Source organism: Coregonus clupeaformis, chromosome 24, assembly GCF_020615455.1.
Source record: "Coregonus clupeaformis isolate EN_2021a chromosome 24, ASM2061545v1, whole genome shotgun sequence".
Lineage (NCBI taxonomy): Eukaryota > Metazoa > Chordata > Actinopteri > Salmoniformes > Salmonidae > Coregonus > Coregonus clupeaformis.
The window spans coordinates 54,360,273-54,373,465 of NC_059215.1; the positions used below are offsets into that span (position 1 = coordinate 54,360,273).

The window sequence follows — 13,193 nt, forward strand, 5'->3', positions numbered from 1 at the left end:
CATACAATCATCATACTCTGTTTATCATATATCCTGATGCCTAATCACCTTTCTCCTATACATATCACATTGAGACATTATTTATTTGCAACAATAGGTGGCAGCAATGCATTGCTGAATATTTCTACTATGCAACGATGAGTTACATTTTTATCCTATCTCACACACACTCCACTGTTCTGTTACTGGCTGGACCTGGACCCTTTGTGAGTGAACGAGACAACACAACACAGAGGGTAAGTTCACACACAAAGACTGACTCCAACATCTTCCTTTTGCTATTGTTGTATGTCTTGCTGTCTTTCAGCAGCAGAGAGGGATCCAAGCTTGACATACAGAGACAACACACCAGATGGCGAAGATGAGTGGTGTTCCTGAGCGTCTCACCCATTCTGAGGTATTTGGTCAGCTGAGGAGAGAGCTGTCCCATTCATCTGACTCGCACATCTTCATCATACTGGGAGCCTCAGTGAGTACTGTAGTAGTTACCCTGTTTGTGCTCTTCCTAACATGTTTGGCATGACATTGAGTGACAAGGAGTTGGTATGATAGCACTAACAGACTGGCACTCAGGCTAAGTAGTAGTCCATCTTTTCTGGTAACAGTGAACCTTTTCCCTGTGGTATGTTCTGTACAGTTCTGTTCTACAAGTGCAGAGACATGGGATACATAGAGTACATTCCAATGTTCATACTAGAATACCACGTCTTAGACAGCATACTACCAGTATACTGCTTCATTGCTGGAAGTGTTCTAGTGTGAATGTTGAAGCACAGCCAATAGCCATGGTTCTACAGTATTTAAAAGGAAGTTACTGATTTGTTGCACTGCTTCACTGTGGGATAAGAGTGAGTTCCTTTGAGATTTGCTTTAAGATCAACCACTTGACCTAACAACTCAGTAGTTACACTACTGATTAGGCTGCTGTGTGAGTTATGGAAACGTGGAGTCTTGCTTGTTCTAATTACCCAGCTAGTATATTTACATTTACATTTAAGTCATTTAGCAGGCGCTCTAATCCAGAGCTATTTACAAATTGGTGGTATATCTCTTGGGAGTGCCTCTCTTTATCTATAGTTCCATCTGGTTTGAAGTCCAAACATGGGGTCAATTGTGTGTGTGTGTGTGTGTGAGTGGGGGAAGAGAGGAGGAGGGGGAAGAGAGGAGGAGAGGGGGGAGAGGGGAGAGGGGAGAGGAGCACACGCTGACTGAAATGTGCTGCATCTGCCTTTTCTTTATCTAGCTCTGAAAGAGAGAGAGAATTTTAGGGCTTAAAATGTTTGTCCACTTCCGTGAGTTGACTATATGCCTATCACAAATCACTATCCCCCTTCACTACAGTTGAGTGTGTTAAAAAGTTACTTTTCAAAATGGCTGTTCTGCAGTGTTGTTTGTCTTCCTGTTATTCAATGTTGTGTTTAAATGACCCACATATCTGTTACTCACACCATGCCCCACGTTGACTAGGTCAGTTTAAAGTTTTACTCCAGTATTTGTATTTATTATGGATCCCCATTAGCTGCTGCCAAGGCAATACAATTTTTAAAACATTACAATACATTCATAACAGATTTCACAACACACTGTGTGCCCTCAGGCCCCTACTCCACTACCACATATCTACAACACAAAATCCATATGTACGTGTGTGTATAGTGCGTATGTTTTCATGTGTGTGTGTATGCATGTCTGTGCCTATGTTTGTGTTGCTTCACAGTCCCCACTGTTCCATAAGGTGTATTTTTATGGTTTTTAAAATCTGATTCTACTGCTTGCATCAGTTACCTGATGTGGAATAGAGTTCCATGTAGTCATGGCTCTATGTAGTACTGTGCACCTCCCATAGTCTGTTCTGGACTTGGGGACAGTAGGTCGGTACTGTATAGGTTGGATCTTGAACTGCCCTGTACTGTACCATGAGTTCATAGAAACAGGAACTAATAAAAACAAGAGTAATCAACCATAAGGTTATAGGCACATTTTAGTCTCTCAAATACTTTATTTTATCTATCCATTCAGGGAGATCTTGCCAAGAAGAAGATCTATCCTACACTATGGTGAGTGAGTTTCCTGTTTTCTGTTGCCGGATTATGTGCCTGTCTATGTCCACAGTCCCTGAAACATCAGAATGACTGTTCAAGGCTCAGGTTTGTCATCTCAAGTTTCTATTCATTATGCTAGGAGTTTAGGGGGGGGGGGGGGATCTGCTCCTTGACCAGTGTTCTAGGTCATCATGTCTCCAGGGAGCAGAATGAGTGTCCTGTCTGTGTCTCTGTCTCTTTACTCTGCATCTCATGGTTCGGTCCTCCTCTTATAGGTGGCTGTTCAGAGATGGGCTTCTCCCAGAAGAGACCCACTTTGTGGGCTTTGCTCGCTCCAAACTGACCATGGACGACATCAGGACAGCATGTCTGCCACATATGAAGGTAAGGAGTCTTAGTATAGGCTGAGTGCAGGCAACTCGGTTCTGCTAACTTTTGATCAAAATCGTTTAGCTTTTGGTAGCTTCACCATTGAAAGTCTATGGGCATGTGAAACTGCCTTGACACAGTGGTTTGTCATTGAGGTTATTGGGGGATGTACATAGGGTGACCAGTTTTGGCCGCATTAGATGTTTAAATGTGGAAATTAGGTGGTGTTTTTGGTGTAACAGTAACGTTCTACTATGCTATTACATTTGGTTATGTGGAATACTAATTAATCATTATGTGATCTTCCAAGACATTGATTCAGCTTTGATCTAGCGTTAGCTTTAGCCTACTAAACGAGCACCATTGTGAGAAGTGGAGGAGCGACGCTCTGTGCGCTCCGGATCCCTGCTGTCTGCTGCACGGAGTTGAAGCTCACCTAGCCTATTTTTGCCTCGCGCAAAATTTGGTGATACAGAAAATCTTGTAATATTTGGCCAAGGAAACATTTCTGGTTGGTCTCAGGGAACGTAAAACCGTTATGAGGCAGGGTCGGCGTTATGGGCAGGACTTATGGGTCCTGTCCCGCCCTACTGTACCTCCTTGCCCGTCAAATAAAATATTGAAATATTGATCATTTATTTGACTGGGACGAGCGCCGACAGAAAGACACATCAATCTCAGATAAAGCATCCGATCGAGTGAAACAGCGCCCCTCTGTCTCAGGATGTGTAGACCATGTATCTGATGCTGTCTGGACCAAAAGAGTATGGCATGTCATACTATTTCTGGCCAGACCGCATCAGATACATGGACTACATATAGAGAGGCGCTGTTTCGCCCGCTCAAATGCTTTCTCCAGTGATATAATTTCAGCAGAGAGGAAGAGGCGAAGTGAGAGGGCTCACTCTCGCAAAAATCTGCCCAGAATAAATCAGATGCGTTTCTATGGGAATAATATGCAGACCTAAACTTGTCGCCTGCCTTCCCGCCTTTGGGACAAAAACTCACATTGTTAGGGTGCAAATGTGTATACAGATCTCTGGTTTCAGCCTCTTGCAAATTGGAAAGTAAAGTTAGCGGGTGCACAGTGCACTGTTAGGATGCTGGATTGCCCTAAAGTAAATTGATGTTTCGGCAAAATTATATACTTACTCCTGTCTAAATAAAGTCATTTGAAATATTTCACCAGGGAGCATGACTCAACTAAGTAAAATACAAAGTGTCAAAGTCGCGTCAATTCAAATCTGGTATTAGGAACAAAAGAGGTCAACACGACTTCTAAGATATACTAGTTATTTTAATTAATGCAAAAACCTTCAATGGTAAATATGATGTTTCGTATATACGGGCTCTCTGAAATACCTCGCAGGGCACCCCAGAGAACTAACCCATTGTTCTGGGTTCTTGCTCAAATACTCTGACAGAGGGAGTTTCCCACCTCTCTGCTGACCAATTAGAGTAGAGACTTGCAAAGCTGTTATCAAGGTATTCGCAAAATGGCGGATGGAAGACAGGGTGGTGCGGCAGGTGCCGCTTCTCATTCGAATGCTGTAATTTTATCTAAACCATCAGGTGTACGCCGACCCCAGCTAAGTAACTCATGCAAAGAGTTAAAGCGCAATTATGTGTTTTATCTCCAGTACTCTGCCATGATTGTCAGTTATGTAGCTGCTCTACTGATAATCTCAGTGCGTCCTTGCTGGGATGACACAATCAGTCTACTACCGGAGAATATTAACACCAAACACAAACACATTGGTTCACCGTTCCACGGGAGCGGACAGTACACAGCATACCATAATGTTCTGAATAATGGCCAAGTCTACCTCGCTCCTTATTCTACTGAACCGCTTAGGCGCAACAAACACAAGTCCAACATTTATCGGAAACTGTTAAACTACCTGTTCACTACCCTCCTGCTCTCCGGGGATGTGCAACTCAATCCTGGGCCCAACATCACCGAGCCAGCGATACGCACCGGAGTGGAGGGTGGTGGATGGCCTCGTCCACTGATCGTCGCCGCTGTGGAGGTGGGTGAGTGCTATGGTCCTGTGGTTTCTCTCGACTCACCCGGCTCCAGGATGGATTTTGACTCTTCAAACATACCAAAGTCGCTATATGCGATCCCCGACTCTGCTTCTGGTATGCAAGCTGTTTTAATTAGTTTCCCGCATCCAGTGCAGGCGGGAGGGATTGTTAATTGCGCTACCGAACTGCCCCTAATCAAAACGAAACAAAACGGCCTAAACCCAGCCGTCAGAAAACACAGAAAATTTAACTTTTTTCAATGTGTCAATCACTCTCGAGTCATCTGGAACCCACGAGCTAAGCCCAAGGGACTACTAGGGGGGCACTTGAACATTCGTAGTGTCATTCCAAAAAGTGATCAAATTCAACATCTACTCACAGACTCCAACCTTGACTTTCTCTGCCTCTCAGAGACATGGCTCCATAGAAACTCTCCATCTGCTGCTTTGATTGTGCCTGGCTACAATGTTTTCAGGAGAGACAGGACTGAAGGAAGAGGAGGGGGTGTGATGATTTATATTAAAGAACATATCCGATGTAAACAAATTGAGTGGTCAGGTGATAATGAACTAGAATGTATTGGCCTGAACATTACACTGTCTCCCCAAATGTCTTTTACCCTCATTGGAATGTATAGGCCACCTTCCACCAAAAGTGTGTTTTTTTGATCAGTTTAATAACATGCTTAGGGAATGTGATTTTGGGAAAGAGGTCATCTTAATGGGAGATTTTAACATTAATTATGAAGACAAGTGTTGTAGGAAAACCCTCAAACGGATCACTAATACCTTTGACCTTACACAGCTAGTTAAAGGGCCAACCAGGGTGACTTGTTGCTCTAAAACACAGATTGATTTGGTGTTCAGTAATAAACCAGAGAGAGTGACTAAATCATTCAATATGGTTACTGGGCTATCTGATCATAATCTGACACTTATAGCCAGAAAGCTGTCTAAGAGCAGGTTTAACCTCTCTACTGTTAGAAAGCCTGATCAACTAAGAATACCTAAGAGTGAATTAAGCTATTTTGAAAATGCAATTAAGGGAATTAACTGGAATGATCTCTTGTCCTATGCAGACGTGGAAGCTGATAGTCAAGTTTTTCTATCCACAATCCAGACTACATTAAATGGTTTCCTAAAGAAAATCAAATCCAAACCTGGCCAAAAGAACACTCTTCCTTGGCTAAATGGAGAAATCTGGAAATTGATGAAAGAACGAGATTATTATCTAAAAATAGCCCTAAGATCCAAATTAGAGCATGACAGACGTAGGTTTACCATGTTGAGAAATAAGGTGATGAAAGAAATCAGACAGGCCAAGGCAAACTTTTTTATTAACATAATTGGTGAAGCAAAGGGAAATTCTAAACTGATCTGGGAGAATCTAAAAAAGTTAACAGGGAAAGACCATAGTAACACTGCAAAAAGACTAGAAATCATGGTGAATAACAATCTAACACAGGATGCAGTCGAAATAGCAATAGCCTTCAATTCCTACTTTATTGACTCTGTCAGGGTACTGACACAGAACCCCTCCACTGGTTTCTTGGGCTCAGTGCTAGTAAATGATGCTCAACCTGTCTTCATCATAAGGGGAGGTTTCTGAGTCAAAGGTAGACAAGGTGATTAGCTCACTAAAGAACTCTAAAGCCAAATATGTGTTTGGGATGGACTCTACCTTTCTTAAAAACTACAAAGAGTCACTCATTGGCCCCATTACTAAGGTCACCAACACATCTATTGGTCTCGGGGGTGTTTCCAAGGGTATGGAAGTCGGCCATAATAACGGCCATCTTTAAATCAGGCGACCCTGCTGACGTGAGTAACTACAGGCCCATTAGTATACTACCTGTGGTGTCAAAGGTTGTTGAAAAGTGTGTAGCAGAACAACTGATTGCCCACCTCAACAACAGCCCCTTCACATTACATTGCATGCAGTTTGGCTTCAGAGCGAAACACTCCACAGAAATGGCCAACTGCTTTTTTCTGGAAAATGTGAAGTCCAAGATGGACAAAGGGGGCGTTGTTGGGGCTGTGTTTCTGGACCTAAGGAAGGCTTTTGATACTGTTAACCATGAGATTCTCATCACAAAATTGTCTAAGTTCAACTTTTCCCCCGATGCCTTGAGATGGATGAAATCATACCTTGAAGGCAGAACTCAGTGTGTCAGAGTGAGCAATGAGCTGTCGCCCACTCTTAGCTATGATGTGGGTGTGCCCCAAGGGTCAATACTGGGGCCCCTCCTGTTCAGCCTGTACATTAATGATCTGCCTTCTGTCTGTACTGGGTCTGAAGTTCAAATGTATGCAGATGATACAGTGATATATGTGCATGCAAAGAGCAAACAACAAGCTGCACAAGAACTCACTACTGTAATGGTCCAGGTTACAAAGTGGCTCAGTGACTCGTGTTTGCATCTCAATGTGAAAAAAACTGTTTGCATGTTCTTCACAAAGAGGGCAACAGATGCTACTGAGCCAGAAGTCTATGTGTCAGGGGAGAAGCTCCAGGGGGTATCTGATTTTAAGTACCTTGGCATCATACTTGATTCCAACCTCTCTTTTTAAAAAGCATGTGAAAAAGGTAATTCAAATAACCAAATTCAACCTAGCTAATTTCCGATTTATACGAAATTGTTTGACTACAGAGGTAGCAAAACTGTACTTCAAATCTATGATACTTCCCCACTTAACATACTGTTTGGCTAGTTGGGCCCAAGCTTGCTGTACAACAGTAAGACCTATTCAGTCTGTCTACAAACAGGCTCTCAAAGTGCTTGATAGGAAGCCCAATAGCCATCATCACTGTCACATCCTTAGAAAGCATGAGCTCCTGAGTTGGGAAAATCTTGTGCAATACACCGATGCATGTCTTGTATTCAAGATCCTAAATGGCTTGGCTCCCCCTCCACTCAGTATTTTTGTTAAACAGAAAACCCAAACATATGGCAGCAGATCCACAAGGTCTGCCATGAGAGGTGACTGTGTAGTTCCCCTAAGGAAAAGCACCTTTAGTAAATCCGCTTTTTCTGTGAGAGCTTCCCATGTCTGGAATACACTGCCATCAGACACACATAACTGCACCACATATCACACTTTCACAAAATGCTTGAAGACATGGCTAAAGGTCAATCAGATTTGTGAACATGGTCCCCTAGCTGTGTGTTGCCGCTTTCCATGTCTGTTGTCTGTAACTTGTGAGGTGTGGAAACACTTTGTTGCTTTTATGAATTTTGTCTTGCTGCTTTTTGTTCTATGTTGCTCTGTCTGTATGCTACGTCTTGCTTGTCCTATGTTGCTATGTCTGTATGCTATGTCTTGTTCTATGTTGTTATAGTCTATATTGTAATTGTTTTTAATAATCTGCCCAGGGACTGCGGTTGAAAATTAGCCGGCTGGCTAAAACCGGCACTTTTACTGAAACGTTGATTAATGTGCACTGTCCCTGTAAAAATAAACTCAAACTCAAACTCAAACTTGAGCGTGGTTTAGACTTACTCAGTCAATCCGTTGATGCATCTCTGTTACCAGGCATATGTCCATATCATAACAACCTGTCATAGTGAGAAGAGCCAGCTCCCTTAGACACCATTCCTACGTCCAAGGAAGGCTCACAGATCACAAAGAACCAGTATATTCCAGCATCTGGAGACACAATCCCTATCTCACTTTACCCCCTAAAACAGCTATTCACATCAATCACAGCTTGCCAGGTGTCACAACCTACATTAGCCCAGTCAAGAATGCATTCTTTCTAAGTTAGTCATCCCATCAATTCAATTATTTAGAAAATAGAACCCAACAAAAGGCCTAAAGTCAACAAATAAAATCGGTAGAAAAGTTCCTGATAAATTCCGGTTCTTTCAATCAGTCATCTCTCTACTACGCCTGTCTGCCTCCCTTTATATCTGTATTGACTTGAGCTATTGCTATTGAATTGCAACATTGTATCAAATTATAACTGTGTCCGGCCCAAAGCTGTTACTAGCGAACTTGCAACATTGTATCAAATTATAACTGTGTCCGGCCCAAAGCTGTTGCTAGCGAACTTGCAACATTGTATCAAATTATAACTGTCCGGCCCAAAGCTGTTGCTAGCGAACTTGCAACATTGTATCGCCTATTCCAGTCCCTCGTACAGTAGTTTCCTGCACCAGTGAGCTGGGGACAGACATATGTTTGTTTTATGACGTTTCCACTGGAAATATGGGATCATGATATTTTTTCTCTTTCACACCGAGGCTTGGTGATTATCGAGGCCGGGAGTGTTGGAAAGATTTTTTCAAATACTGAGGAACTGTCATTCGCAATGGATGTTAAATAATGATCCTCTGTGGCTAAGACATGCTCCCTGTGAAGTATTTTGAATGATTTGATTTAGACAGGAGTAATTATATAATTTTGGCGAAACATTACTTTAGGGCAATCCAGCATCCTAACAGTGCACTGTGCACCCCCCAACTTTCCTTTCCAATTCGCGAGGCTGAAACCAGAGATCTGTATATGATGAGGAGATGCTCATGACTCCGCCCAATGGGAGTCTTTGTCCCGAAGGCGGGAAGGCAAGTGACAAGCTTAGGTCTGCATATTATTCACATAAAAACACATCTGGCTTATTCTGGGCAGATTTTGGCGAGCCCTGAAATAAGGGACAAATCAACCTATTTTTCCTAAATTAGTGGTGCTTGAATTTGTTGATAAAATGCGGGACATGATTGTTTCTTTGTGGGAAGGGTGGCAAAGGGGCAAAATGTGTGACTGTCCCGCACAATCCAGGTCATGTGGTCGACCTAGATGTACATGTTCATCCTCATTACAGTGAAAAGACTGTGGATAGGTATTCTGTTGTAATCATTCATGTGTGTTTTCTCAGGTTGGTGATGGTGAGAGTGAGCGCCTCGCTGCTTTCTTCAGTAGGAACTCTTACCTGAGCGGCAGTTATGATGAGGAGGACTCCTTCTCTGAGCTGAATGCCCACCTGAGCTCACTGACCACCAGCAGGGGGGCTGACCATGCTAACTGTGTCTTCTACCTGGCACTGCCCCCCAGCGTCTACCATCATGTTAGCAAGAACATCAGAGCCCACTGCATGTGCCGCAAGTCAGTGTCTCAAACACACTTGTCAGATCACTCAAGCACGCATGCATGCGTATACATATGCATGCATGAACACACATATACACACACACTTGTTTTACTATCATTTTACTATTTTCCCTAACCCATAACATAACCCTAACTCCTAACACCTAACTGTAATTCTAATCCTAAACCTAACCCCTAAGCCTAAAATCAGGGGCGCCACTGGTTTTAGAAGTGGGGGGGACATAACCTGGCGAGGGGTCTGGGGGTCCTCCCCCAGAATCTTTTGGGCCATCTAAAAGTAATGTCCTGTATTTCTACACAATCTAATATGACCCATGGCTCTTCTCACCGTCTCTATTTAGAAAAACAAAAATGCCCCCAGTCATCAAGCTAGGTAAGAGATAATTATTAAATATGTTGAAGTGATTGATAAGACTGAACTAGATCAAAGGTAATTCAATAATAGATATTGCACCTTTAACCAATAGCCTAACAAATGAACAAGTCTTGGAAAAAATACAGACTTTTGATTGTCTTTATTAAGACATCCTCTATATCAAATTTCAGCCAGACCGACCAGCCAGCCCGAGCCGCCTGATAGCCTGACCCCCACCAGTCTAGTCAATAACAACAACTCTCTCCCAACACAAGTTAATTCCCAGCTCCCACCTTTAATTTTTTTTGTTCCCAAGGGCAAGGTTTTAAAAAACACACTAAAAAAACACATACGCCTCAAATGTATATGAACACACAGAAACAGCAAATCCTCCATATAATTAATTTCATAGGACTAATAGTACTGTAGAGCTGTTCTTACTTGCACACAATATAGCTGGGTCGCCCCGTCCTGTCCTTAGGGGGTCCACCACCCTGCAGCGCCCCAACCTAACACACCCCACTCAGCTTTAGGATCTTAGTGAAACATTCCTTATTGGGTTCAGGTGTGTTAGGCCAAGGCCAGAGAGACAACCCACAGTACGGCAGACCCCCAGACCCAGGGCCAGGACTGAGCAGCCCAGCAGACCCCCAGGGCCAGGACTGAGCAGCCCAGCAGCTAGGGATTGCCTAAATAGGTATCTCCCCTGAGGTGGGCATGTTTTCAATACAGACTCCTTTAGTCGTACTGTATTCCATATAAGGCATCCAGACCTTATGAAAGTTGCCCAGTATACCCTTAATCTGGTAATAAATCAAAGCTAGTGATACATAACTTGACATGCATTTCTTAGCCGCTATAAATGCTTGGTTACACAGTTTCTTCAGATAAGTCTCCGGTATCAACATTTCCAAGCAAACAAAAACAGGTAGAAGGGAGAATCTGTAGACATGCTGAGATTTACATTTTTTACATTCTACATACTCTTTGCCAGAATTCAGCCATCCTTCACAAGACCATAACATATGCAAATATGTCCCCTTTTGTGTTTTACACCTCCAGCAGAAGAATAACATTTCTGAGGTCATGATATTCAGTTTCACTGGCATATAGTACATTCTATGGATGGTCTTAAACTGCAGTAATGTATGTCTGAGATTATATGAACATGACTGGGCATTCAAACATATCTGTATCCATTCATCATCAATAGCTTCTACCAGGTGTTCCTCACATTTTTGTTTTATATGTTCAATGTCATCGGGAAAAGCCTCTATCAACCTTTGATACAGTTTGTAAATTAACTTTGGAGGTTTGTCAGACTGCCTTAAAATAGCATCTGGTTGGTCCAGTGTTTGCTGCAAAAATTAACCTCACCTCTGTCACAGACTGGTCTTCCCTGGCTGCCTAAACCTGCTGAGACTCCTGTCACCATCTGATCCTCCTATAATGAGGCATGACAAAGAATTACCTTGGTGTACATTCATACATTACATTATCCAAGAATAGAATCAATGGTTCAATAATTGAAATGACCATTATTCCCAGATCCCAGACTGTAGCTTTAAGCTTTAGCTGCTGTCCTGTAGCTACTGTAGGTCTACCCATCAATTCAAGATGGAACTTTGTATCATTCACTGATATTGTTAATATACTGAAACATTCACCTGAGCTGTGTAGACTGGTCTTCCCTGGCTGTCTGGCCCTGCTGGGACCCCTGTCAACATCTGATCCTGCTAAGACATGATGAGCATAGTGTCGTGCACTAGAGGAAAGCATTCCCGCGGCACGGTCTGTGGGCGGGAGCTGCGGTAAAACAGACGACTTTGGGATGAAAATATTTTATTTTTGTTGTCCCACAGATTATTTGGAAACTGTCCTCTTTCTGCTTTGTATGAGTTAGCCTACCTATTGTATTAAAAGCACACTCATAATTCGCGGCATCAACTTCAGTAGCCTCCCTCTCCTGGTTGGGCGTGAGAGTTCATGCACGCTTAGTATGTGTGGTCTCATTGAAATAGAGAAGGCTGCCTACATGGGCGGAGAATCACGTGGCAGTTAACTTAAATATGATTAGACTGTAGTTTAGTACAATGTCTGTAAATACATCTTGATAATGGAAAGAAGTGGAGGGCGCTCAACCAACGTGAGTCGAAGTGCAATCAAAAAATGTAATCGTCATTGAAAAGGAAAAGGCACAACGCGCACATAGGTTAGGCTGCTATGGTGAGCGAGTGCTGCGCCTTTTCATTATCAATTAGTATTGATTACCCATTTATTTGTCTCTGCCTGCAAATCGTCCTCCTAAAAGGTCCTATAGGTCTATGCAAAAGTGTCGCTGTCATCATTCTTGCTGCTTCAAATTCAGTGCCATACCTGCGGGATTAGGTGCGCGTGTGGTCTCCATTAAATAGGGTAGGCTTTAGCCTATGCACGGGCAGAGAAGCACGGGGCAGTTCTCTTTTCAAGGAAATGTACTTCATAAATAGGCCTATGATTAGGCTATAGTTTACTACATTGCCTAGAAAGGCCTAAATATTAATCACCCATATTTCTCTGTCTGAAATCTTCCCACTCCTAAAACGTAGGCTATAAAAATAGCTCGAGAGAAAGTGCACGTCTCTCCAACTCTGCTCTCTTCAAACTACATCTAGCATATTGGCTAATCTAGCCCGTTCAAAAGTTTGGGGTCACTTTTTTTTGTCCATTAAAATAACATCAAATTGATCAGAAATACAGTGTAGACATTGTTAATGTTGTAAATGGCCATTGTAGCTGGAAACGTCTGATTTTTAATGGATTATCTACATATGCATACAGAGGCCCATTATCCGCAACCATCAGTCCTGTGTTCCAATGGCATGTTGTGTTTGCTAATCCAAGTTTATCATTTTAAAAGGCTAATTGATCATTAGAAAACCCTATTGCAATTATGTTAGCACAGCTGAAAACTGTTGTGCTGATTAAATAAGCAATAAAACTGGCCTTCTTGAGACTAGTTGAGTATCTGGAGCATCAGCAATTGTGGGTTTGATTACAGAATCAAATTGGCCAGAAACAAAGAACTTTCTTCTGAAACTCGTCAGTCTATTCTTGTTCTGAGAAATGAAGGCTATTCCATGCAAGAAATTGCCAAGAAACTGAAGATCTCATACAGCGCTGTGTACTACTCCCTTCACAGAACAGCGCAAACTGGCTCTAACCAGAATAGAAAGAGGAGTGGGAGGCCCCGGTGCACAACTGAGCAAGAGGACAAATACATTAGAGTGTCTAGTTTGAGAAACAGACGTC

General features: G+C 42.6%; 1 protein-coding gene across 3 annotated transcripts in view; it reads left to right on the forward strand.

The window, feature by feature from the left end:
- Window positions 1-13,193, forward strand: part of LOC121537867 (glucose-6-phosphate 1-dehydrogenase-like) — a 19,588-nt gene continuing 6,395 nt past the window's right edge. Inside the window, exons 1-5 of one of the 3 annotated variants that reach the window (XM_041845488.2) lie at window positions 1-236; window positions 308-469; window positions 2,020-2,057; window positions 2,318-2,426; window positions 9,315-9,541. In XM_041845488.2, the coding sequence (XP_041701422.2) occupies window positions 353-469; window positions 2,020-2,057; window positions 2,318-2,426; window positions 9,315-9,541 (491 nt within the window). In that variant the 5' untranslated portion in view covers window positions 1-236; window positions 308-352. The remainder of the gene's footprint in view (window positions 237-307; window positions 470-2,019; window positions 2,058-2,317; window positions 2,427-9,314; window positions 9,542-13,193) is intronic. The other 2 variants (XM_041845489.2, XM_041845490.2) reach the window with 2 other exon arrangements.